This window comes from Ylistrum balloti, unplaced genomic scaffold, assembly GCF_031769215.1.
Source record: "Ylistrum balloti isolate Yb309-2 unplaced genomic scaffold, AGI_CSIRO_Ybal_v1 Utg369874, whole genome shotgun sequence".
Lineage (NCBI taxonomy): Eukaryota > Metazoa > Mollusca > Bivalvia > Pectinida > Pectinidae > Ylistrum > Ylistrum balloti.
The window spans coordinates 731,872-758,453 of record NW_026782015.1 but is presented as its reverse complement, the minus strand read 5'-3'; the positions used below and the strand labels follow the sequence as shown (position 1 = coordinate 758,453).

Below are 26,582 nucleotides of genomic sequence, written 5' to 3'. Positions count from 1 at the left end.
AATGTTTGCTTTCATAAGACTGTGAATAATGTTTTTTTTGTGATTTGGAATGTAGTTTGCTTTAGATATCAAATGTAAACAAAGTTTTTTGAATTTATTTTAGGACAAGATTCATGATCATTGACAAAGTATACTCCAATGAAGGACTCCAAAGTTTGTTCTCCGAGTGTCAATCCAGTTTTAGAACACATATGTTAAATAACTGTTCAATGGGGAGTAAAAGAATAGTAACATCGAACCAATTTCCATTGGTCAGATATATTGCCATTCATAAACTTTATGTATTGTCTGATATATAGAAACACCCATTGTGATGAAATATGATGCTGATCTTCAGATCTCTGATAATGTAGAATGACATGTTTTACTATATTGATCCAGTAGAAATCCAATGTCTTGTATTTGTCTGCTTGGTTTATCAGCTCATGAACAGTTATGTTCATCCTGAATTGGGGTCTCGTTGAAGAAGCTTAAGGCTATCTCAGTGAATAACATACCAATGGACCGTCACATGCCATCCAGAGCAATGAGAATAAGTGTATTGCACAAGAGCACAACCATAAATGCCCCCCACCCCTCCTCCCGACCTCTCCACTTGTTTCATCATGCTGAAAGCATCAACAATCAACAATATTCCTTTGATAATGGTTCAATGCCAAGGCAGCAAACCTAATCAGATAACCATGGAGATTTATTTGGAAGCCTCTGTGGCAATAGGTATGAAAATATATCTCCTGTGTGAACAACATCAGTCTGGGAACATTACAGGTCCTTAGTAAGACAGCAGAGCACATCTTTGTTTTAATTCTTTGCATATTTTTTCCTGTTGTTTGTATTAAGCTAGTCACTTTCAATAATTTTTCTTCTCCTTATTAATATTTTCCCAAAATAAATCAGATTTCTAGAAGTAAAATGGCTGCTTATGATTGCCCGGACTGTAAAATACCACAGATACGCTTCAGGTTAGTCATTGTGCTGTCTATCTGTACCAATTCAAATTCAAAACATAAGACAATATCAAAATTTTATTTGGAAAGTTTATTTGATAATGGCTTTACAAGACTGCATAGTGAGCATTGCTAAATTGGGACCATAATAGGTTCACAACATACAAAACTGTTCTGAATTTGATTTACAGCAGAAAAACTCGGACAATTGTTAAGGATTATACTAAGGGAGATAATGCAGATTGGCATGGCAACATGTTTTTAGGCCTGTCACATGTAAGCTGTAACAAGCATAATAAAAGTTCCAGCAATTTATATATTTTTTCTTAGTTTGTACAGAAATATAGTAATAGTATGTTATACATTTTAATGTGGTGTGTACAAGTATACAAGTTTGTAACAAGTTAAACATTACATGGTACATGTTATATATAACAAATTATACAATATATAATAAGTTATACATTGAACAGTACACATATTAATGGTATTCTGTGTACGTCCTTATATATAACAAGTTATTTAATAAGTGGTACTCTGTGTACGTCCTTATATATAACAAGTTATTCAATAAGTGGTACTCTGTGTACGTCCTTATATATAACAAGTTATTCAATAAGTGGTACTCTTTGTACGTCCTTATATATAACAAGTTATTCAATAAGTGGTACTCTTTGTATGTCCTTATATATAACAAGTTATTTAATAAGTGGTACTCTTTGTACGTCCTTATATATAACAAGTTATTTAATAAGTGGTACTCTGTGTACGTCCTTATATATAACAAGTTATTTAATAAGTGGTACTCTGTGTACGTCCTTATATATAACAAGTTATTTAATAAGTGGTACTCTGTGTACGTCCTTATATATAACAAGTTATTTAATAAGTGGTACATCATGTACATATTTATATTTAACAAGTTATACATTAAATGGTACACTGTGTACATACTTATATATAATGAGTTATAAATTAGATGGTACACAGCGACATATAACGAGTTATCCATTAATTGGTACACTGTGTGTATATAACATGTCATTAATGAATTGTAGTGTGTACACTCACATTATATCATAAAAGTCACACACATTTTAGTGGTGTGTATACACCTACTATTTATACATATAAAGTAGAGTGTACACACACAAGTTCAAACATATTACACATACACATTTCAACATGCACCATCATACAGCTAGTTTAGGAGTACACAAACTGTACAGCAATACTGTTAAATAGTGCACAACTAAGTATGTCTTAAACATATGAGTGTGTATATATAACATACAACAGTATATCAAGACTGACCTAACATACAAAGGTGTATATAAATAAATGATATGTTTTATCCTGTTCTTCAAGGAAAAGGTGTATACAGCAAATGTTGCCATTATCAAAGAAATATTGCTTCAGTACCAAATTTTATTCAAAATCAAATCAATTCAGATAAGTAAAAACTATAAAACTTGATCCTACAACTGTATTTGTGTCGATTGTTGGTCCAAATCAAGTGTGATTCGAATCAACTTTATGATTTTCTATTAAAAAAAAAAAAAAAAAAGAGTCCGGTTCGAATTCAATTAAACTGAAGATGCATCTCAGCCAGCTGACTCCATTTATAGCTAAAACATTTGGCACAAATAAAATGTCAAAAAAGCTGTTTGAAAATTCTTAATTTTTCTTTTACAAACATCTATGAAAAAGAAACAGAAAACTACAAGAAATTGTTCTGATAAATATGAATCACTGACAAACCATATGAACAACAATTTGTTCTTCACTTTAAACATCCATTATGCATATCAAGGTAAAATTTACAAAAATCACTTAGAATGTCAAGTAAAAATTCCAGACAAGTAAAATATTTTCTTTTCTATCACGACGATTGTAGCAGGTGATGTTTAGCTAAAATTGTTTATGTACATAAGACAGGTAACAATTGTATATGTGTATCTGTACAGGATAATATATGTGTACACTGGATACTGATGTCAGGACGATACAGTCTACAGATGCCCTATACATTTATCTGACTGCGAGAGCTTTACCCTCTATAGTTACAACTACAGCAGCTGTGGTTAGAGGGCTGTAGCCGTGTCCTCAGGACACAAAGTATAAATTACGACATCACCCCTCATTTACACTGAACAAAACAATAACCCACGACATTCTAATGATAAAATACAACTGTTCAGGATAAAAATTCTACATAAAATATCACACATCATAATTCTGATACAAAATTCTAAATTTAATGTAAAGTTAAATATATAAAATAACTGGACAAGTTTCTTTGGTACAATTTGAATAAAAAGCATGACTTTTGATATCACTACAAAGAGTGTCTTAAGAGAACAGAGCATGACGTCTAGGTATGTCCGTATAAAGTGTTGTATACAGTAGCATCAACACGGTCAGTATCTCAACACAGTCAAACCAGTACAAATAATACAAACTGTATACACGTTTTATATAGCACCATATGAAATACTAGGACAACAGAACTACAAAATAAACAGTGGAGTTTACACAGAACAAGCAGTCGGGTAAAGTTTTCAATGTTTCACAGCACATGGCCGTTGTTGGTCGGACACCAATAAGTTTCTATAATTAAAAGGAGAATCCATCACTTCAGCTAGTATCAAATAGCATTCTTTATTAAGTAGAATCTCCACCAATCTGTACAATTTCTGTCTATATTTAGCAGGGGGATCCCTAATGATCTATCAATCAATTTTGGTCTTGTAGCATTTATGTCTAAATCATTTGTAGTAGAATTCTAATTCTCACCAAATATTTTGTAGTATTACCATTAAAAAAAGAAACAAAATCCTTTCCTCCCTCAATTGAATGGAACTTTCAACAATGAAGTGTGAATTTCCAGTCTGAAGGTTTCACAGGATAATTGTAAATGCAGTAAATAAAAGTAATATCAAGGAGGTTTCACACAGCCAACGAATGTATCGCTAACAACCTACAGTAACACTAAGAAACACAACCCTACCATAACAAATACCAAGAAAGTGAAAGTAACATGACAACCCCTTTGACTAACAGAAATTACAGATTAGGTATACCATATGTCATGTCACACTCTAAATAAGGTCCTCAAATCTTCAATATCTTCACTCTCCTGATTAACAAACATATTGATTTAGAAATTTATATATACAAAATTTTCATAAAATATCATAAAATGGATTTCCATATAATTTACCAAGCTTAAATATCATTACAGAAGTCATCTAGAGATTCAACTGCTATTGAAAGTCATAGAAGTCTTAGTTGTGTTTATGATGACATCACACATTAGAAAGGACACATGAATCTTGTGCGAGTTTGGCATTGTCACCAACACTTACAATGCCATCACTCTTACACACCAGCACCACACATTACAGACATCGTGTTACACTGGATCAGAACATATCTTGTAAAGATATATTAATGGCCATAAATAAAGGACTTAACAGAGAAAACGCCACTGACAAAGACTTATTACCTCATATGATGAAAGACTCACAAGGACATCAGCTCTCAAGCGAACCATTTCTATAACCGTCCTTGCTCGAGTATTTGTTCGTACCCTTTACCTGCTGTGGTTAATATTGATGACCTAACGTAGATTTAACGACGGGAAAAACTGTTCTAGGACAATGTCCTTCCTCAGTCAATATGTTCATCTTTGACAAAAGTGGAGATTTCCTTGAGCCAAAGACAATGTTTCCTTAAGCTGAGGATGATATTTTCTGGAACAGAGGATGTTTCCTGGTTTCAAGTTTCAAGCTGAAAGATAACTGTGCAGTCTGTAAATATCACCGGATTGTCTAAATGGAGGAGGTTCCCATGACTAAAGAATCGTGGTCCATCAATACTAACCACAATCTGTCTGATCTAATCTTTATCATACATTTCACATATGACCTATCAGCCATGGACTTATTTTCTTATGTCTGACCTCTGACCCATGAATATAATATCTGTTGTAATTACTGGCCAGGTGGAGACTCAATGTCAATATTTTTGAAGCAGCCATCTGGCAAGGAAAGCTTGATTTGTTCTATATTGTCCACATCCTCCTTAAGCATGTTGTAATCATTCTCGTGCTCAGCTACCAGACGTTTGATTTCATCATTGGCTTTCTCTAGTTTCATGTATTGATTATCAAGATCTGCATCAATCAATTCCTGCTCTGCATTGTCTAGTGCAGTCTGAAGGGCATTAAGTTTGGCGATGTCAACATCATCAAGTTGTCCTGTAACCCAAGAAATGTCAACTGATCAATCAAGTGAGTTGTGCTAACATTATTTCAATCCCCAGTAATCTGGAGCTGTAGAATGATCAACTTGTTACTCAAACATCTCTTTTACTATTTGGGAATGCCCAACACATTATTTATCACGTCAGAAAAATTTCTACACAAACCAAAATTGAGAATTCAAAAAGTTCAAACCAATTGTCTTACCAAGGAGACGAGAAATGTTCTGTACAGTGCCCAGTGCAGCGATCACCTGTTCCGACACATTCTTTGCATCATTCTTAGCTTGAGCTGCCTTTTGGAGTGCCTAAAACAATAAAGATGACACTGTGTTAACCAATTGACTGTAGTCTCATCATTACATCGTCAATCTTTATTTAGTAGCATACAGATAAATCAGGAATAGAGGAATGTGCTTGACATTTTTTCTTTTAAAGTTAAAAATCTAATTAAGTCAATTGAATGGTTAGATAGTGCCATTCATAATACACACTCCTTGACCCAAAATGATCACCTCTCCTTGCCCCAAGATGATAACATGGTCAGAAAACATATCAGGTCAATTACCTTACCACTTTGGTTCTCTCTGGGAACTCCCATATCATGACCTACCTCTTACTCTCATGAGTTTCCCACTGAGCCAACATTCACAAGGGTTGTAGGTTAAACATTTCAACTTTAATCACTTAACAAATATATTCCAATCAACTCACCACTGCCATTTTAACTCTCCTTCATCTCTGATGAATTTCTATTTTAGTGTCCCTGACCTTCACCTTTTGTAACTAATGAGTTCAAATGTTAGAACCCTGACCTTGACCTACCTCATCTATAAGTCTAGAATCCTCATCAGCTTGACCCTCCAGACTGGTAAGTTTAACATCAGTACTGTTTACTTGTCCAGCCAGACGATCTGCCTCGTCCTTGAGATTCATAGCACGGTCCTTTGTCACATCTGCCTCTTCACGGATCCTGCTGGCAGCCTGCACATAACCATTTATTGTAGTTATCAAATATAAAACAACAGTAAAAACTGAGAGAAAACAAGCAAATTTTTGGACTTCATATCCCCCGCTTTCCAAACATATTGTAAGTAAATATATTAGAGGTTATTATACTTAGGAAAGTTAGAGCACAAATAGATATTAACAGATGATGTTGATTCCTGAACTCAGTCTTATGTGCCCTAATATGCATCTGCTGACCAAGTTTCATCTAAATCGGATTATATCTAGGGAAGTAAGAGCACGGAAATGAACCGATCAATGAAATCAAAGGATACCTCATTATGTATGCATAATTATTAACAGATAACACTGATAGTCAAACTCAGTCTTAATGACCCCAAGATGCATCTGCTGACAAAGTTTCATTGAAAATTGGATGATATTTGGGGAAGTTGGAACATGGAAACGAAAGTGTGACAGACGGATGGACGAACCCAAATTAATATCCCCCGTTTCGGTGAAAGCGGGGAATAAAAATGTTAATGACTACCAGTTGTTGGAATACCTCGACAATTATCACGGTTATGACTCATCATGAGAGGACATACAGCTTTGACAGCTTACTTACCTCTGAGGCATTCTGTGCTGTATCCTGAGCCTGTCGAGCCAGCGACAATGCCATGTTGGCATCATTCTCGGCTCCAGTTAAGGCATCACTTGCCTCCTTAGTCTTATTCTCTGCCTCCTCAATTACTTCTTGTATCTTTGGGATTTTCTGAAGGGCTGCATCTGCCTCACCTTTGCTGTTCTGTACCTCTTTGTCAAAGGCTGGGAACAGAAAAAAATCAATGAATCAGTATAAGTGAAAACACAGTACAGACCCCCGTCAGAGACTGGGTGCAGAAATAACCCCTAAATGTGTATCAGTGAATACACAGTACAGACCCCCGTCAGAGACTGGGTGCAGAAATAACCCCTAAATGTGTATCAGTGAATACACAGTACAGACCCCCGTCAGAAATAACCCCTAAATGTGTATCAGTGAATACACAAGTACAGACCCCTGTCAGAAATAACCCCTAAATGTGTATCAGTGAATACACAGTACAGACCCCCGTCAGAGACTGGGTGCAGAAATAACCCCTAAATGTGTATCAGTGAATACACAGTACAGACCCCCGTCAGAGACTGGGTGCAGAAATAACCCCTAAATGTGTATCAGTGAATACACAAGTACAGACCCCTGTCAGAGACTGGGGACAGATATAACCCCTAAATGTGTATCAGTGAATACACAGTACAGACCCCCGTCAGAGACTGGGTGCAGAAATAACCCCTAAATGTGTATCAGTGAATACACAAGTACAGACCCCTGTCAGAGACTGGGTGCAGAGACTGGGGACAGATATAACCCCTAAATGTGTATCAGTGAATACACAGTAACCCCTAGAGTGAATACACAGTACATACCCAGTAGACAGACCCCGAGACTGGGTGCAGAAATAACCCCTAAATGTGTATCAGTGAATACACAAGTACAGACCCCTGTCAGAGACTGGGGACAGATATAACCCCTAAATGTGTATCAGTGAATACACAGTACAGACCCCTGTTACAGACTGGGGACAGATATAACCCCTAAATGTGTATCAGTGAATACACAGTACAGACCCCTGTTACAGATTGGGGGCAGAAATAACCCCTAAATGTGTATCAGTGAATACACAGTACAGACCCCCTTCAGAGACTTGGTGCAGAAATAACCCCTAAATGTGTATCAGTGAATACACAGTACAGACCCCTGTCAGAGACTGGGGACAGATATAACCCCTAAATGTGTATCAGTGAATACACAAGTACAGACCCCTGTCAGAGACTGGGGACAGATATAACCCCTAAATGTGTATCAGTGAATACACAGTACAGACCCCTGTTACAGACTGGGGACAGATATAACCCCTAAATGTGTATCAGTGAATACACAATACAGACCCCCGTCTGAGACTTGGTGCAGAAATAACCCCTAAATGTGTATCAGTGAATACACAAGTACAGACCCCTGTCAGAGACTGGGGGCAGAAATAACCCCTAAATGTGTATCAGTGAATACACAGTAAAGACTCCTGTTACAGACTGGGGACAGATATAATCCCTAAATGTGTATCAGTGAATTCACAGTACAGACCCCTGTTACAGACTGGGGACAGATAAAACCCCTAAATGTGTATCAGTGAATACACAGTACAGACCCCTGTTACAGACTGGGGACAGATATAACCCCTAAATGTGTATCAGTGAATACACAAGTACAGGACCATGTAAAAAGAGATTGTGGGCAGAAATAATCGCTTAATCTGTGTATGGAAGACTTACCCAGTAGTGTCTGTAAAGTGTTGCTAGCCTCTTGGAGTGTCTTTTCTGCCTTGTTCACAGCCTCCCTCGCCATGGCTCGAGCAGCATCCACCTCTGCCAACAGCTCATCAATTCTCTGTAACACACACATGTATGTCATTCTTTTAATAAGTACAGTATCACCTGTTCATACCAGTCCCTGTGTAATAAATACGTAATTAAGAATAAATGTATTGCAGCTTTGTACCCTTTCTTTGTGTGTGTTACAGATATTTCAATATAAACAATAAGTATATACAGAACATGTTGATAATAAGTCCCTATAAACTGACTACTTGTATAAACTGGCCAAACACTTTGGACACAGTGACATCCCGCTTTTACAGGTTGTGCTGTACATAATCCTGTATGGATATGACCCATTTGTTATGATCACAAGACACAATAAATCGGTCCACCCTTTCACAACAAATTTGGACCTTGAATCTAGTTTTATAAAGATCCTTGTCAATGTGTAGTTATTGATGCAGTGTTTGTAACGTTTCCAAATCATTTGTTTATATTCTTTTAACTAGTAAAGTGAAATATCATTAGTGAGGTTAAAACCCCTAAATTGTACAGATTTTCTCATTACGATCAAAAGTGGGCTTCACCTTTGACCTCTGACTGAAAAATCAACAGGCTTCATCTCTAATTTAAGATAACAAGTAAACTAAATTTGACAATCTTCAATGGCATGGATTTCTCTAAATCAGGTTGAAATTCTAACCAGAGCAATTAGAGTAACAAAAAATCATGGTGTTGCAAGTATATATTACTGTAATACAATGTCACTCACATGTTGTTTACCCATCACACTGCTGAGGAGGGAATTAGCTTCACCTTTCTGGCTGTCCACATCATCAAGGAGCTGTTTGTTTTGTTGGATAAGACGTTCAGCTTCATCCTTGATGTCATTGGCCTGCAATATAAACATAACATTATACCTGAATCATGACTGTATAATCTATAATGATAGGGCTGGTGCCTAGAAAAATCAGAAAGTTTCTTGCCTATAACCCACCACTGTCTTTACCTGTTTATTTTTACTGATGTCCCACCTATACCTTTATCGGTCATTTTGCCTATAACCCACCTCTGTATTTACCTGTTTATTTTAAATGATGTCCCACCTATACCTTTATCGGTCATGTTGCCTATAACCCACCTCTGTATTTACCTGTTTATTTTAAATGATGTCCCACCTATACCTTTATCAGTCATGTTGCCTATAACCAACCTCTGTCTTGCCTATGAGTTGCCTATGACTCACATTTGTTTTTTGATCTGGTAAGTGTTATCCATAACCCATTGTATTTCATCTGTGAGGTGTTGCCTATGACTAATCTCTGCCTTTAAGTGGTGTTGCCTATGACTAATCTCTGCCTTTAAGTGGTGTTGCCTATGATGCACCTATACCTTTACCTGTGTGGTGTTGATTATGACCCACTTTTGTCTCTATCTGTGCAAGTGTTACTGATGACCCACCTCCACCTTCATCTTTTCTGTGCTACCTACGACCTATATCTGCCTTTATCTTTTTTTTGATTCCTATGACTCACCTCTGCCTTTATCTGTGTGGTGTTTCCTATGAGAGTTGGTACATCTATGTTGGGGAGTTTGATCTTTGTAGCATCAGCATACAGTTTCAGAGCTTCATCATAGGCTTCTTCGGCACGTTCCTTTACATTGTCTGCGAACAACTTTGTCCTGTTATATAGGCGGTCTGTCTCCTCAAATCTACAACCAAAATATCATAATCTAATATTCAAAAAGTTTAAGAATTTCTCTATTTGTTAATTTGATTAAGCAAAGTGAGTGTGTTCTGTCTATGTTCAAAATAAAATGCTCCCTAATATACTAAAATTAACACCATCATAATTTCCTGGATTCTGAGTTAATCCCTAGGAAAAAGAGATCATATTTCTAATTAAATCCCCTGACACTAGAGGCTACATAATTGTGATATGATCCGAAGAACCAACAGGATGACCTGAAAGACATCAGGATTCTCAGATAATCTCCAGAAACTAGAGGATGTACATATGGACACCAGAGTTCTGAGATCATCTTCAGAAACTAGAGGGAGGTCAGACAGACACCAGGATTCGAAGATTATCCCAACAAATAAAAGGCTACACAGATGGACACTGATCCTCAGATACTAGAAGGATAGACAAACACCTTAATCACTTTAAGACATATCTCTGATGTGGGAAACTAATATAGCAAATAATTTCCTGAAACAATCAATAAAAAATATATCTCACTGCTGAGCAAGGCGTTGAATGTCATCTTTTGTCTGATCTGGCTTCCTCAGGATTTCCTCAGCCATATTACGTGCATCAAGGGACATGTTGAGAGCCATGTTGGCAATACCTTCAATCCTTTCTGCTTCCTCCTTTTGTCTGAAATATTTCATCAACAAATACATTAATGAATTACCATTTACAGGAACAACATAAAACAGTACTATATTGTTATACATACAAAATACATTAATGAATTACCATTTACAGGAACAACATAACACTGTACTTTATATTGTTATACATACAAAATACATTAATGAATTACCATTTACAGGAACAACATAAAACAGTACTATATTGTTATACATACAAAATACATTAATGAATTACCATTTACAGGAACAACATAAAACAGTACTATATTGTTATACATACAAAATACATTAATGAATTACCATTTACAGGAACAACATAAAACAGTACTATATTGTTATACATACAAAATACATTAATGAATTACCATTTAACAAGAACTAGCGAGTGAAGTAAATGTACCACCTATGATGGAAGTAAAACTTGAAGCAAGATTCAAACAAGCAGGCCACAAAAAATTATGCTCAAAATGTTGAAGAAACTTGAATGGATTTTTAAACAATTTAAATCCATGACATATGTATTAAACATACTGAGGATCAATTAATAAATGATCAGTGTCTTTAAACTTAACTGGCTGAGAATTTGACCTCGCACCATCTAAAACATTCTTTCTTTTAAGCTTTAGAACTTACTTCATAGACTCATTGCGAGCTTTGTTGGCGACTTCTGTCATCTGAGCAGACTGCTGGCCGAACTGATTGAGGGCATTCTGTGCTTGCTGAAGTGCCTTGCGACCCTCCATGTCGATGTAGGTTTCAGCAGCCTGTAAGGTTTGTTCTGCACGCCTGATTGCATCCTGTGCTTGTTGCACATCCTGCTGACTGTCACGGGATGACTGCTCAGCAGAGTTGATATTGGATGTGATAGTTCCAGCACTCACCAGGACATCTCGGACAGCCATTTTCAGGTCAGACAACTGTTGCCCTAAAGTTCCATTGTCACCTAGGAAACACAAAGAACACTTCACTACAACATTTCTATACAACACAATACTTTAACATACAACAACAAACAAACAACAAAAGAATTGATTAATACTGTTATTACTAATGTTGTGGGACATTTATTTACAAATAAATCATTATCTATTCATCAATAATATTCACCAATAAATTAATGCCAAAATGTGAACAAATAGTAAATTAAAAATTCCAGTGCACAAAAGAAAGTCATACTCGCTGGAGAGCAATGTCAAAATTAATCCCTTTTGTTTTTCTGGAGAACATTAAGAAAATATTTGCAATGAAATTAACACTGCTAACTTGGCTTCAACTTTAAAAATATTACACTGAAAATAAGTAAACAAATGCTACATCATGAATACTCTGAACAGAATTACTGACAATTCTCTGTTATCTGTATCCATCACAATTACCCCTCCCTAGGCCCAATATGCAGATTTTTTTCTCCAGTATATATTTCTGTACACTTACTGACTGCTCCCCTGGCTTCATCCAGCAGCATGATGACTGAGTCGTTAACCTGATTCATGTAGGTAAGGAATTCGGTATCATTAAAAGCACTGGGGTTGTTTCCAATGTTGAGGATGAGGTTGTTAAGATCGGAGAGTTTATCACGGTGAGCGTTGACGCGATCTTGTACCAAGGTGTAACAGGCAGGGCAATCTGACATCCAACAGAGAAATATACAGTGAACAGTGTGTAAACAGACAGGCCAATCAGACAAGATACAGATACACAACGGAAGGGAGAACCAACAATCAAATCATCTGATATTGTGTTAAACATTGTGTGTGGATACCTCCAGTTATTCACTGGGAATCCTTACAATACCATTAACATATGTAAGAAAGAGAAATCATGACATCATAAACTAGTGATGGGACGATGATTTAATATAATCCCATTATCTAATCATTTAATTTCATACAGTGAATGAATCATCAGTACTTCCAATATTTGCTTGTGTTTCAACATAAAGATACAAAGTGTTGATAATTTTCATTCTTATACATATTCTGGCCAAGTGAAATATCTTAGACTAAAAGTTACAAAAAAAATTATTGCAACAGAGAATGCATTCACTTTCTATGAACTGTGAACAGCTCATGATGTAATCAATAAACTACAATGAGAATCAACCATAATAGGTGATGGATTTTAGCCAATTTCCAATCACATCAAATACTACTTCTTGTTTTATCTATATGTATGGTTGATATGTTTCAACTACTTTACCAACTGTCATAAGGGCCAGTTTGACACCTTATCAGTCAAAACATGTACCAGCAATATACAAAACAACAGTTCACTTGATATGCTTACCAGAAAACAAGTGATACAGGATCAATATATCATTACAAACTTCTGTTCAGTAGGCTCAATATAAAACAGAATAAAAGAACCATGTGAAGAACAGAGTTATGTCCCTTACCTAAGCAGCCAGCAGTAAGGTTGTACTTATTCTCCATACAGCGGTCACAGTGCTTGCCCTCAATGTTAGTCTGACAGACACAATTCCCTAGATTATCACATTGCAGGTTGATGGAACCCTCTGGATCACAGTTACAGGCTGCAATTCATATAACAAATCAAAATACAGGTAGTGAACAAAATCATACACAGGTCACGTTTAAAAAAATGTGAAGATTTACAGATAACAGCACATAGTAAAGTATTGACCAGAGTATCTAAGTTCAGATGCCAAAGTTATAAACAACTCCAGAGTATGGGTTTTCTTCACCAACCACTGTACTTAGATAACGAGAATCAGAGCATCTATAGTAGAAATTTAAATAAATTGCCTGTACAGCAAGAATCAGAGAAGCTTTTGTAGAATTTTCAATACATTGTCTGTAAATATAGACAATGAAGTCATTGAAGAATTTTTTACACATTACCTGCACAGCCAGAATCAGAGAAGTCATAGAAGAATTTTTCAAATCATTACCTGTACAGCCAGAATCAGAGAAGCCATTGTAGACTTTTTTATACATTACCTGTTCAGCCAGAATCAGAAAAGCCATTGTAGAATTTTTGATACATAAGCTGTACAGCCAGAATCAGAGAAGCCATTGTAGACTTTTTTATACATTAGCTGTACTACCAGAATCAGAGAAGCCATTGTAAATTTTTTATACATTAGCTGTACAGCCAGAATCAGAGAAGCCATTGTAGAATTTTTAAAATCATTACCTGTACAGCCAGAAACAGAGAAGCCATAGAAGATTTTTTTATACATTAGCTGTACAACCAGAATCAGAGAAGCCATAGAAGATTTTTTTTATACATTAGCTGTACAGACAGAATCAGAGAAGCCATAGAAGATTTTTTTTATACATTAGCTGTACAGACAGAATCAGAGAAGCCATAGAAGATTTTTTTTATACATTAGCTGTACAACCAGAATCAGAGAAGCCATAGAAGATTTTTTTTATACATTAGCTGTACAACCAGAATCAGAGAAGCCATAGAAGATTTTTTTTATACATTAGCTGTACAACCAGAATCAGAGAAGCCATAGAAGATTTTTTTTATACATTAGCTGTACAACCAGAATCAGAGAAGCCATAGAAGATTTTTTTTTATACATTAGCTGTACAACCAGAATCAGAGAAGCCATAGAAGATTTTTTTATACATTAGCTGTACAACCAGAATCAGAGAAGCCATAGAAGATTTTTTTATACATTAGCTGTACAACCAGAATCAGAGAAGCCATAGAAGATTTTTTTTATACATTAGCTGTACAACCAGAATCAGAGAAGCCATAGAAGATTTTTTTTATACATTAGCTGTACAACCAGAATCAGAGAAGCCATAGAAGATTTTTTTTATACATTAGCTGTACAGACAGAATCAGAGAAGCCATAGAAGATTTTTTTTATACATTAGCTGTACAGACAGAATCAGAGAAGCCATAGAAGATTTTTTTATACATTAGCTGTACAACCAGAATCAGAGAAGCCATAGAAGATTTTTTTATACATTAGCTGTACAACCAGAATCAGAGAAGCCATTATAGAATTTTTTATACATTAGCTGTACAACCAGAATCAGAGAAGCCATTGTAGAATTTTTTATACATTAGCTGTACAGCCAGAATCAGAGAAGCCATTTTAGAATTTTTAAAATCACTACCTGTACAGCCAGAATCAGAGAAGCCATAGAAGATTTTTTTATACATTAGCTGTACAACCAGAATCAGAGAAGCCATAGAAGATTTTTTTTATACATTAGCTGTACAGCCAGAATCAGAGAAGCCATTTTAGAATTTTTAAAATCACTACCTGTACAGCCAGAATCAGAGAAGCCATAGAAGATTTTTTTTATACATTAGCTGTACAACCAGAATCAGAGAAGCCATTGTAGAATTTTTTATACATTAGCTGTACAGACAGAATCAGAGAAGCCATTTTAGAATTTTTAAAATAACTACCTGTACAGCCAGAATCAGAGAAGCCATAGAAGATTTTTTTATACATTAGCTGTACAGACAGAAACAGAGAAGCCATAGAAGATTTTTTTTATTTATACATTAGCTGTACAGACAGAATCAGAGAAGCCATAGAAGATTTTTTTTATACATTAGCTGTACAACCAGAATCAGAGAAGCCATAGAAGATTTTTTTTATACATTAGCTGTACAGACAGAATCAGAGAAGCCATTGTAGACTTTTTTATACATTAGCTGTACTACCAGAATCAGAGAAGCCATTGTAAATTTTTTATACATTAGCTGTACAGCCAGAATCAGAGAAGCCATTGTAGAATTTTTAAAATCATTACCTGTACAGCCAGAAACAGAGAAGCCATAGAAGATTTTTTTTATACATTAGCTGTACAACCAGAATCAGAGAAGCCATAGAAGATTTTTTTTATACATTAGCTGTACAACCAGAATCAGAGAAGCCATAGAAGATTTTTTTTATACATTAGCTGTACAGACAGAATCAGAGAAGCCATAGAAGATTTTTTTATACATTAGCTGTACAGACAGAATCAGAGAAGCCATTTTAGAATTTTTAAAATAACTACCTGTACAGCCAGAATCAGAGAAGCCATAGAAGATTTTTTTTATACATTAGCTGTACAGACAGAATCAGAGAAGCCATAGAAGATTTTTTTTATACATTAGCTGTACAGACAGAATCAGAGAAGCCATAGAAGATTTTTTTTATACATTAGCTGTACAGACAGAATCAGAGAAGCCATAGAAGATTTTTTTTATACATTAGCTGTACAGACAGAATCAGAGAAGCCATAGAAGATTTTTTTATACATTAGCTGTACAGACAGAATCAGAGAAGCCATTTTAGAATTTTTAAAATAACTACCTGTACAGCCAGAATCAGAGAAGCCATAGAAGATTTTTTTTATACATTAGCTGTACAGACAGAATCAGAGAAGCCATAGAAGATTTTTTTTATACATTAGCTGTACAGACAGAATCAGAGAAGCCATAGAAGATTTTTTTTATACATTAGCTGTACAGACAGAATCAGAGAAGCCATAGAAGATTTTTTTTATACATTAGCTGTACAGACAGAATCAGAGAAGCCATAGAAGATTTTTTTTATACATTAGCTGTACAGACTGAATCAGAGAAGCCATAGAAGATTTTTTTTATACATTAGCTGTACAACCAGAATCAGAGAAGCCATAGAAGATTTTTTTTATACATTACCTGTACAGCCAGAATCAGAGAAGCCATAGAAGATTTTTTTTATACATTACCTGTACAGCCAGAATCAGAGAAGCCATTGTAAAATGTTCCACGCATTACCTGTAAAGCAATAATCTGAAAAGCCGTAACAGAATTCTTTAAAACATTACCTGTACATCCAGAATCAGAGAAGCCATAGAAGAATGGTTTACACTGGTCACAACGACGTCCAGTCACTCCAGGCTTACACTGACACTGTCCTCCGCCTACTTCACATGAACTGTTGAGGGATCCCATTGGCAGACAGTCGCAGGACTCGCACCCTATTGTACAACACATTATTTAAGATGTAAATATCACCTCGCACTCTGTGTAATGGATTCTATGACTAGATTAAAGTAAACATACAGAACAGAATACTGATTATTAATGACAATTATACACAATACAAATACAGAATAGAAATGTTAAGTTTACCACTGGGTTTAGAGGTAAACATAAATGTTATTTTCACAAGGTACTAAACAATGAATGTATATAGCATGAACTGAACTTATAAATAAGAAGGTCCAATTAATGAGTCCGGTGAGAAAGCTTTAGGTAAACCCACCAATGGAAGAAATCAGTTATTGAAAGGTCAGTGCTACTATACATATATCCAGTGATTACATATGGAACACCTACCTGCTCCACTGTCCAAGTTCCAGAAGCCTGCCTCACAGGTGTCACACTTTCGCCCTACGACATGGGGAAGACATGGGCACTGTCCGTTGGTGGGGTCACACAATAGCCCTCCAGTGTTCAGAGTGCCTGGTGGGTAACAGTTGCAGGCTGAAAAATAAAAAAATATTCTTGTACAATTTTCACGTTTACAAGAAAATTTACCACTTTCTGCAAATCCATAATATATTGCTTTGATTATTTTTTGATGAGTTGAACATTCTATTATTTATGTATATGTTAACTATCTTATACAAAATCTTTATCAAAAATTTCTTTTTTTTAACATCAGTAGTAATCATGGATTTAGCCAATAAGAGTTATTCCCTAGCTTTCTTGACCAATCAAAAACAACTCTTGAAGTTATACTGTCTTACCTTGACAATCGCCCTTTTCTTCAGCAAGAGCATTCCCATAATAACTAGGCAGACACTTTTCACAGCTAAAGCCAGCAGTGTTATAGATACACTTCAGACATTCACCAGACGTCCTGTAACATAAACACATGGTATATAAGCATCACACTAACATCTGTCTTCCAGTGTTTTTTTCAAATACTGCAATGAAAATTATCTCCACTAAATACAAGGTACTAAAGTTTTTTAAAGTTTACTCAAAGCAAAACGAAAACTTGAATGTAAGAGAAATGTTTCCTTAAATGAAGGACATAACTGTGTTTGCTGAATTTGTACAATAAAACAGGTCTATTAAACATTACATATACCTACCAAAGCATTGTGCTATGCTACCTATCAGTTGCAAACAGCATTGTGTTATGTTATCTGTAGTTGCCCACATTGTATTATATTATCTGTCACAGTCGCTAAAAGGATTAAGTATAATTTATTTTTGACAGTGTTTCACAACAATGTATCAGTCTCCTAAGCATTGTATCATATTATCTGTCACTGTTGCCCACAACATCATATTATATCATCTGTCACAGTCGCCCACAGCAGTATATTATATCATCTGTCACAGTCACCCACAACAGTATATTTATATTATCTGTCACAGTTGCTCAAAGATTTAGTATAATTTACTTATCACAGTGTTTCACAGCATTGTATTATATTACCTGTCAGTCCCCACAGCATTGTGTTATATTATCTGTCAGTCCCCACAGCAATGTATCATATTATCTGTCAGTCCCCACAGCATTGTGTTATATTATCTGTCAGTCATCACAGCATTGTATTATATTATCTGTCAGTGTTGCCCACAGCATTGTATTATATTATCTGTCAGTCCCCACAGCATTGTGTTATATTATCTGTCAGTCCCCACAGCATTGTATTATATTACCTGTCAGTCCCCACAGCATTGTATTATATTACCTGTCAGTCCCCACAGCATTGTATTATATTATCTGTCAGTCCCCACAGCATTGTGTTATATTATCTGTCAGTCCCCACAGCATTGTGTTATATTATCTGTCAGTCCCCACAGCATTGTATTATATTATCTGTCAGTCCCCACAGCATTGTATTATATTACCTGTCAGTCCCCACAGCATTGTATTATATTACCTGTCAGTCCCCACAGCATTGTGTTATATTACCTGTCAGTCCCCACAGCATTGTGTTATATTATCTATCAGTCCACACAGCATTGTGTTATATTATCTGTCAGTCCCCACAGCATTGTGTTATATTATCTGTCAGTCCCCACAGCATTGTGTTATATTATCTGTCAGTCCCCACAGCATTGTGTTATATTACCTGTCAGTCCCCACAGCATTGTGTTATATTACCTGTCAGTCCCCACAGCATTGTGTTATATTACCTGTCAGTCCCCACAGCATTGTGTTATATTATCTGTCAGTCCCCACAGCATTGTGTTATATTATCTGTCAGTCCCCACAGCATTGTATTATATTACCTGTCAGTCCCCACAGCATTGTGTTATATTATCTGTCAGTCCCCACAGCATTGTGTTATATTATTTGTCAGTCCCCACAGCATTGTGTTATATTATCTGTCAGTCCCCACAGCATTGTGTTATATTATCTGTCAGTCCCCACAGCATTGTATTATATTATCTGTCAGTCCCCACAGCATTGTATTATATTACCTGTCAGTCCCCACAGCATTGTATTATATTACCTGTCAGTCCCCACAGCATTGTATTATATTATCTGTCAGTCCCCACAGCATTGTGTTATATTATCTGTCAGTCCCCACAGCATTGTGTTATATTACCTGTCAGTCCCCACAGCATTGTGTTATATCATCTGTCAGTCCCCACAGCATTGTGTTATATTATCTGTCAGTCCCCACAGCATTGTATTATATTATCTGTCAGTCCCCACAGCATTGTGTTATATTATCTGTCAGTCCCCACAGCATTGTGTTATATTATCTGTCAGTCCCCACAGCATTGTGTTATATTATATGTCAGTCCCCACAGCATTGTGTTATATTATCTGTCAGTCCCCACAGCATTGTGTTATATTATCTGTCAGTCCCCACAGCATTGTGTTATATTATCTGTCAGTCCCCACAGCATTGTGTTATATTATCTGTCAGTCCCCACAGCATTGTGTTATATTATCTGTCAGTCCCCACAGCATTGTGTTATATTATCTGTCAGTCCCCACAGCATTGTGTTATATTATCTGTCAGTCCCCACAGCATTGTATTATATTACCTGTCAGTCCCTACAGCATTGTATTATATTATCTGTCAGTCCCCACAGCATTGTATTATATTACCTGTCAGTCCCCACAGCATTGTGTTTAATTATCTGTCAGTCCCCACAGCATTGTATTATATTATCTGTCAGTCCCCACAGCATTGTGTTATATTATCTGTCAGTCCCAACAGCATTGTATTATAATTTGTCAGTCCCCACAGCATTGTATTATATTATCTGTCAGTCCCCACAGCATTGTGTTATGTTACCTGTCACAGTTGCCCACAGGTATAATATAATTTACTTATCACATTGATTTACAGCATTGCATTATGTTCCCTGTCAAAGTCGCACAGCTTTAGTATAATTTATTTATCATAGTTGCCAATAGCATTGTACTAAATTATTTGTTGCATTTGCCCATAGCATTTTGTAACGTTACCTGTCACAGTTGCCCACAGCGTTGGTATCCACATTTTCATTACAGAAACACTTTTCACAAGGACGTGCAAGGCCATTTAAACCAGCAGGATCACCATAGTAACCATCCAAACATATGTCACACAGGTTGCCTGGTAACAACAAAATTAATTTAGGATGTATTTGTTCTTAAATACATAGACTGTTGTCATATCTGTATATTGATATTTCTGACCAAGGTTTCCTTGTTGACAGATTATCAGAACATTTCAGAAGTCACTTTTACACATTAGTCAAATAAATTCAGATTACTGATATCCAAAACAACAGACTGACAGGGCCACGACAACAACATCAAAGACGTATACCGTCTCCCTTACAATGATATTCTGTTATTATATAAGAGATGTATACCATCTACCTTACAATGATATTCTGTTATTATATAAGAGATGTATATTGCCTCCCTTACAATGATATTCTGGTATTACATAAGTGACATATTTTGCCCACATTACACTGATATTCTGTTATTATCAATTATGTTATTATTATCTGATACTATCTGTATAATGATGATTACCTCCATGCCCCTCCTCACACTCTGTACAAAAAACATCCCCACCAGGCAGCTGTTCACATGCGCCTCCATTTGGACATGGACACACCTGACAATCTTCTGCTGTACCCTGCCTTGGATCTCCATAGTAACCCTTAATACACATCTCACAGTTCTGTCCTTCTGTGTTGTGTTCACATCTACAGCGACCTAGAAATAAAGATTACTGTCAATCATCAAAGGCCTCAAAATAAAGATTGCTGTCACACAACAACAGCCTATATTGTTTGTAAATTGATTTTCATTTAGAGGTTACTTGTAGTATTTTAACATACTGTTAGTTTATATGAGACAAATATACAATGCAGTCATTTTTAATAGAAAGTTATCCTTGTTGATATCATGGAGAGAAGTGATGTTTTATTAATTTTTATGTTGCCTTATCACATATCAATAATTCAGAAAGAAGGCTGCATGGTTAGAACAAGATTTTCAGGCAAGTTTCTTATATGACATCACAATTTTCATCTCCACCTCTTTCAAAGTTTACCAATGGAGAAAGTTCTCACAGAAAAATACAGGAGGGGACAAGTTTTCATGCCTACCTGAATCTGGAGCACAGCTCTCTGAGTGGCTGTTACACTGACATGGAACACAGCTGGAAAAGGGACCTCCAAATGCTGGTGATCTCATGTAGCCAGCCGCACAGGACTCGCAGAACTGGCCAACATATCCCTTTGGACAGGTACACTGCTCAACCCAGGGTGCTGCCTCCCCTCCATTTGATCCAAGACTGGCTGTGCCCAGATGCACATTGTCAAGGAAACCAACACCTACAACACAGACCATACTTGGACACTTGTAAGACAGATCACACTTTAGCTAAAAAAAATACCCAGTAAAATCGCAAATTACCCCAGTTTTCCTTACAATTTCCTCCTGATAGCTAGGAAACTATCTTGTTTGATTTCCCCCACATCAATATCTTGTATTTCCCCTGTTATCTATGTAAGAAGCTACAGTGCAGTAACTTAACCACCAGTTCTGTATGTTGGAGAAGAGACATACCTCCATCACTGTACGTGGCACGGATTTTTATGGCCGTCAGGTTAGAAAGGATGGCAATAAAATCACTTGGCTGGAGACGTGGGGTCCACTGGTAGTTAGGGTGTTGATGGAGCCGGAAAACGTAGGTCTGGCTTTGAAGGCCAGGCATCGGGTTGGACTGAGTATAGATCGCAGTGGAGATTCGCTGGCCTGATCCCTCCAGGACAATGTCCACAGCAAGTGGTCGTGGACGGTCCTGACCGATACGTAGGTCAAAGGTTAGGTATTGGTTGTAGCTGAATCTCTGGTCTCCAAGGTAACGAGCTGGTAAAGGCACGGAAAAGAATTGAAATCAACAAATGTAAAAATTTCTTTCACAAAAAAAGAAACAATCTTGAAACTACAGGGACAAGGCGTAATTGATCTCTCATACACGAAAGTAAACAATGATTAGGCAACACACAATCACAGGAACATATTGTGGAAAACTTATTACCTAAATTACATGAAAATCCACTTTGTTCATATATTAAGTCGATCACAAGAAAATGAGGTATACACAATCAAAGGATTCAACTTGTGGTAAAAATGCTGATTTCATCACTGGATTTTACTGTGTAATGCATGCGACATAATCCCAAACTTCTGGGTGATAGAAGTGCAACTTCATCTGGAATCATAACAGTTTGACTTGAATATGGTAGTTACCAGGAGCTAGGAAGTAGATAGGCTGGTCGTCCTCAGAAGATGCTCCAATATTCTGAAGGATGCCATCATAAGAAGTTTCTATGACATTGTTGGCTCGATCTCCTGCTGTCCATCTTTGTCTGCCTGTAACAACATTGATAATCTGTTAAGAATTCATTTCAAATCAGCTGATAACACCTAATACTGTATATCTCATAATACTTGATACTTTATGTCTTAAAATATACTCAATAATTACTGTATATCTCACTATACTAAATACTTTATGCCTTAAAATATACTTGATACTTTCATAGATATATCTTGAAATATACTGATTACTGTATATCTATCTCACAATGCTCAATACTTTATGTCTTACAATATACTCAATACTACATGTATATCTCACACTATACCTAATAATGTTTAAGTCAGACGATGCCAATAACTGTATCTCACATCACACCAAGTTTTGTCAGTATATGTAATTAATAATAGGTTTAAATAAGTTTTCTGTAATCATTAATTTGGGAATGGAAAGCCAAAAAAAAAAAAAAAAAAGGACAAGATACTGCTGTAGCAGTGACATTATACCAGGTGTAAAAAAATGACATTTTGCCATACATACTTTTAGCTAAGTAGCAACAGCTGCCTGATTGAATTTTCAAAATCAGCACGTATATGGTAATCCTCTAAATAAATCACCATTCAGCACTGCAGGAAATAAATTTATGATATTTACAACAACTGAGACAAGAGCTGTCTGTATTGACAACTTACCTGTCTCGAAGTCTGAAGTGATACTCCTAGCATAGTAGCCTGCAGCACTGGAACATTCCTCCGAATGGCCATAACAAAAACAGGATGTACATCCAAACTCATTGTCAGAGTTCAGGTTAAAATAGCCAATCTTACACCTGAAATATAGAAGCACTGTATCACATAGCCATCAATAAAGGCAGTAGACATCAGCAGCCGTCAGAATCAGAGGCATCAAAAAAATTGACTGGCAAACTGGAACGTTGAGCAGAATCAAATTAGGAAGTGTCTGATCAAAGAAAGATCTAAGTCTGCAGACACATTCTCTACCTTTTGTCTTGTATACATTTTTTCATAATATTACGAAGCTAAGTAAATTAACAATACATATTGAAGAAAAGTTGACCAGAATCAAATGAGATGCCATCTGACTACAGATCTAGGTCAACATATTTTCAAAAGATTTCATTGGTAAATATTTTGTTAAAACATTATGAAGCAAAGTTGAACAGAATCAAATGCTACCTACCTATCACAGGTGCGTCCTTCTACCAGCTCCTTACACTGGCAGTTACCATCCAAGGGATTACAGGTAGGGAAGTTGTTCACCACCACCAGACTGCCAGCAACATTACAGCCACATGGTCTATTGACACAAACACATAGAATATTACTTTAGCCACATGGTCTATTGACACAAACACATAGAATATTACTTTAACAGATCAAGACACTATTTTAATATTCACTTAGCATTAGTAATCTGTTGTACTTGCATTGCATGTTTAAGGAGAAGATCACAACAGCATTTTAAATCCAGGGAGATCAGTAATCAGCCCATTCATCTCCTTTAACATCGGACTTTTCTTAAAATCAAACGTAAACATACCATATATGTTTATCCCCACCTACCTAAGGAACCAATTAACTTACTTGCAGCCATACTGTCCGAAGTCATAATGTCCAACTTCGCAGCGGTCACACTTATCACCAGTCACTCCAGGTTTACACCGACATCGTCCAATACTGTCACACTGGAGGTCTTCAGAGCCTGTAACATAAGCCAAAACAATTAATACCTTAGAAATGGGCTACAAGATGTATATAGATTGTTAGTGTAACTTCATAGAATAGTATAAAGAACCTACAGGGTTACATTTTCAGAATACATGTGTACTTTTCTACAGGATTACAGTTACAGAGTGTGTGTACTTACCTACCGTAATATGGGGTATGTGTGTACTAACAAACTGGGTTACAGTAATATGGTGTGTGTGTACTAACTTACTTGGTTGCAGTAATATGGGGTGTGTGTACTTACAAACTGGGTTACAGTAATATGGTGTGTGTGTGGGTTACAGTAATAAAGTGTGTGTGTGTGTACTAACTTACTGGGTTACAGTAATACAGTGTGTGTGTACTAACTTACTGGGTTACAGTAATAAAGTGTGTGTGTGTGTACTAACTTACTGGGTTACAGTAATAAAGTGTGTGTGTGTGTACTAACTTACTGGGTTACAGTAATATGGTGTGTGTGTACTAACTTACTGGGTTACAGTAATATGGTGTGTGTGTGTGTGTACTTAACATTCCTGGTATATATAAATCAGTGATTATAAAGTGTGTGTGTTGTAACATTCCTGGTATATATAAATCAGTGATGTGTGTGTTGTAAAGTGTGTGTGTGTGTGTGTGTGTGTGTGTACATTCCTGGTATATATAAATCAGTGATGATAAAGTGTGTGTGTGTGTAACATTCCTGGTATATATAAATCAGTGATGATAAAGTGTGTGTGTTTTAAAATTCCTGGTAAAAAAAAAAAAGTAATGATAAAGTTGTGTGTGTGTTGTAACATTCCTGGTATATATAAATCAGTGATGATAAAGTGTGTGTGTTGTAACATTCCTGGTATATATAAATCAGTGATGATAAAGTGTGTGTGTTGTAACATTCCTGGTATATATAAATCAGTGATGATAAAGTGTGTGTAACATTCCTGGTATATATAAATCAGTGATGATAAAGTGTGTGTGTTGTAACATTCCTGGTATATATAAATCAGTGATGATAAAGTGTGTGTGTTGTAACATTCCTGGTATATATAAATCAGTGATGATAAAGTGTGTGTGTTGTAACATTCCTGGTATATATAAATCAGTGATGATAAAGTGTGTGTGTTGTAACATTCCTGGTATATATAAATCAGTGATGATAAAGTGTGTGTGTTGTAACATTCCTGGTATATATAAATCAGTGATGATAAAGTGTGTGTGTTGTAACATTCCTGGTATATATAAATCAGTGATGATAAAGTGTGTGTGTTGTAACATTCCTGGTATATATAAATCAGTGATGATAAAGTGTGTGTGTTGTAACATTCCTGGTATATATAAATCAGTGATGATAAAGTGTGTGTGTTGTAACATTCCTGGTATATATAAATCAGTGATGATAAAGTGTGTGTGTAACATTCCTGGTATATATAAATCAGTGATGATAAAGTGTGTGTGTTGTAACATTCCTGGTGTGTGTGTTATAGTGATGATAAAGTGTGTGTGTGTAACATTCCTGGTATATATAAATCAGTGATGATAAAGTGTGTGTGTTGTAACATTCCTGGTATATATAAATCAGTGATGATAAAGTGTGTGTGTGTGTATAAATCAGTGATGATAAAGTGTGTGTGTTGTAACATTCCTGGTATATATAAATCAGTGATGATAAAGTGTGTGTGTTGTAACATTCCTGGTATATATAAATCAGTGATGATAAAGTGTGTGTGTTGTAACATTCCTGGTATATATAAATCAGTGGTGATAAAGTGTGTGTGTTGTAACATTCCTGGTATATATAAATCAGTGATGATAAAGTGTGTGTGTAACATTCCTGGTATATATAAATCAGTGATGATAAAGTGTGTGTGTTGTAACATTCCTGGTATATATAAATCAGTGATGATAAAGTGTGTGTGTTGTAACATTCCTGTATATATAAATCAGTGTGTGTGTGTGTGTTGTAACTTCCTGGTATATATAAATCAGTGATGATAAAGTGTGTGTGTTGTAACATTCCTGGTATATATAAATCAGTGATGATAAAGTGTGTGTGTTGTAACATTCCTGGTATATATAAATCAGTGATGATAAAGTGTGTGTGTTGTAAGATTCCTGG

General features: G+C 35.9%; 1 protein-coding gene across 1 annotated transcript in view; it reads right to left on the bottom strand.

Moving 5' to 3' along the window:
* Nucleotides 1-1,019: 1,019 nt before the first annotated feature.
* LOC132546104 (laminin subunit gamma-1-like) overlaps nt 1,020-26,582 on the bottom strand; it is a 48,124-nt gene continuing 22,561 nt past the window's right edge. Inside the window, exons 6-27 of the mRNA XM_060209799.1 lie at nt 24,344-24,461; nt 23,940-24,056; nt 23,432-23,568; nt 22,670-22,792; nt 21,983-22,285; nt 21,520-21,747; nt 20,939-21,124; nt 20,378-20,507; nt 17,679-17,791; nt 17,266-17,412; nt 16,752-16,904; nt 13,352-13,489; nt 12,391-12,582; nt 11,590-11,899; nt 10,820-10,957; nt 10,112-10,289; nt 9,349-9,471; nt 8,532-8,646; nt 6,787-6,986; nt 6,036-6,194; nt 5,419-5,518; nt 1,020-5,208 (exon numbers count right to left, since the gene is read on the bottom strand). Coding sequence (XP_060065782.1) covers nt 4,943-5,208; nt 5,419-5,518; nt 6,036-6,194; nt 6,787-6,986; nt 8,532-8,646; nt 9,349-9,471; nt 10,112-10,289; nt 10,820-10,957; nt 11,590-11,899; nt 12,391-12,582; nt 13,352-13,489; nt 16,752-16,904; nt 17,266-17,412; nt 17,679-17,791; nt 20,378-20,507; nt 20,939-21,124; nt 21,520-21,747; nt 21,983-22,285; nt 22,670-22,792; nt 23,432-23,568; nt 23,940-24,056; nt 24,344-24,461 — 3,674 coding nt within the window. The 3' untranslated portion in view covers nt 1,020-4,942. The remainder of the gene's footprint in view (nt 5,209-5,418; nt 5,519-6,035; nt 6,195-6,786; nt 6,987-8,531; nt 8,647-9,348; nt 9,472-10,111; nt 10,290-10,819; nt 10,958-11,589; nt 11,900-12,390; nt 12,583-13,351; nt 13,490-16,751; nt 16,905-17,265; nt 17,413-17,678; nt 17,792-20,377; nt 20,508-20,938; nt 21,125-21,519; nt 21,748-21,982; nt 22,286-22,669; nt 22,793-23,431; nt 23,569-23,939; nt 24,057-24,343; nt 24,462-26,582) is intronic.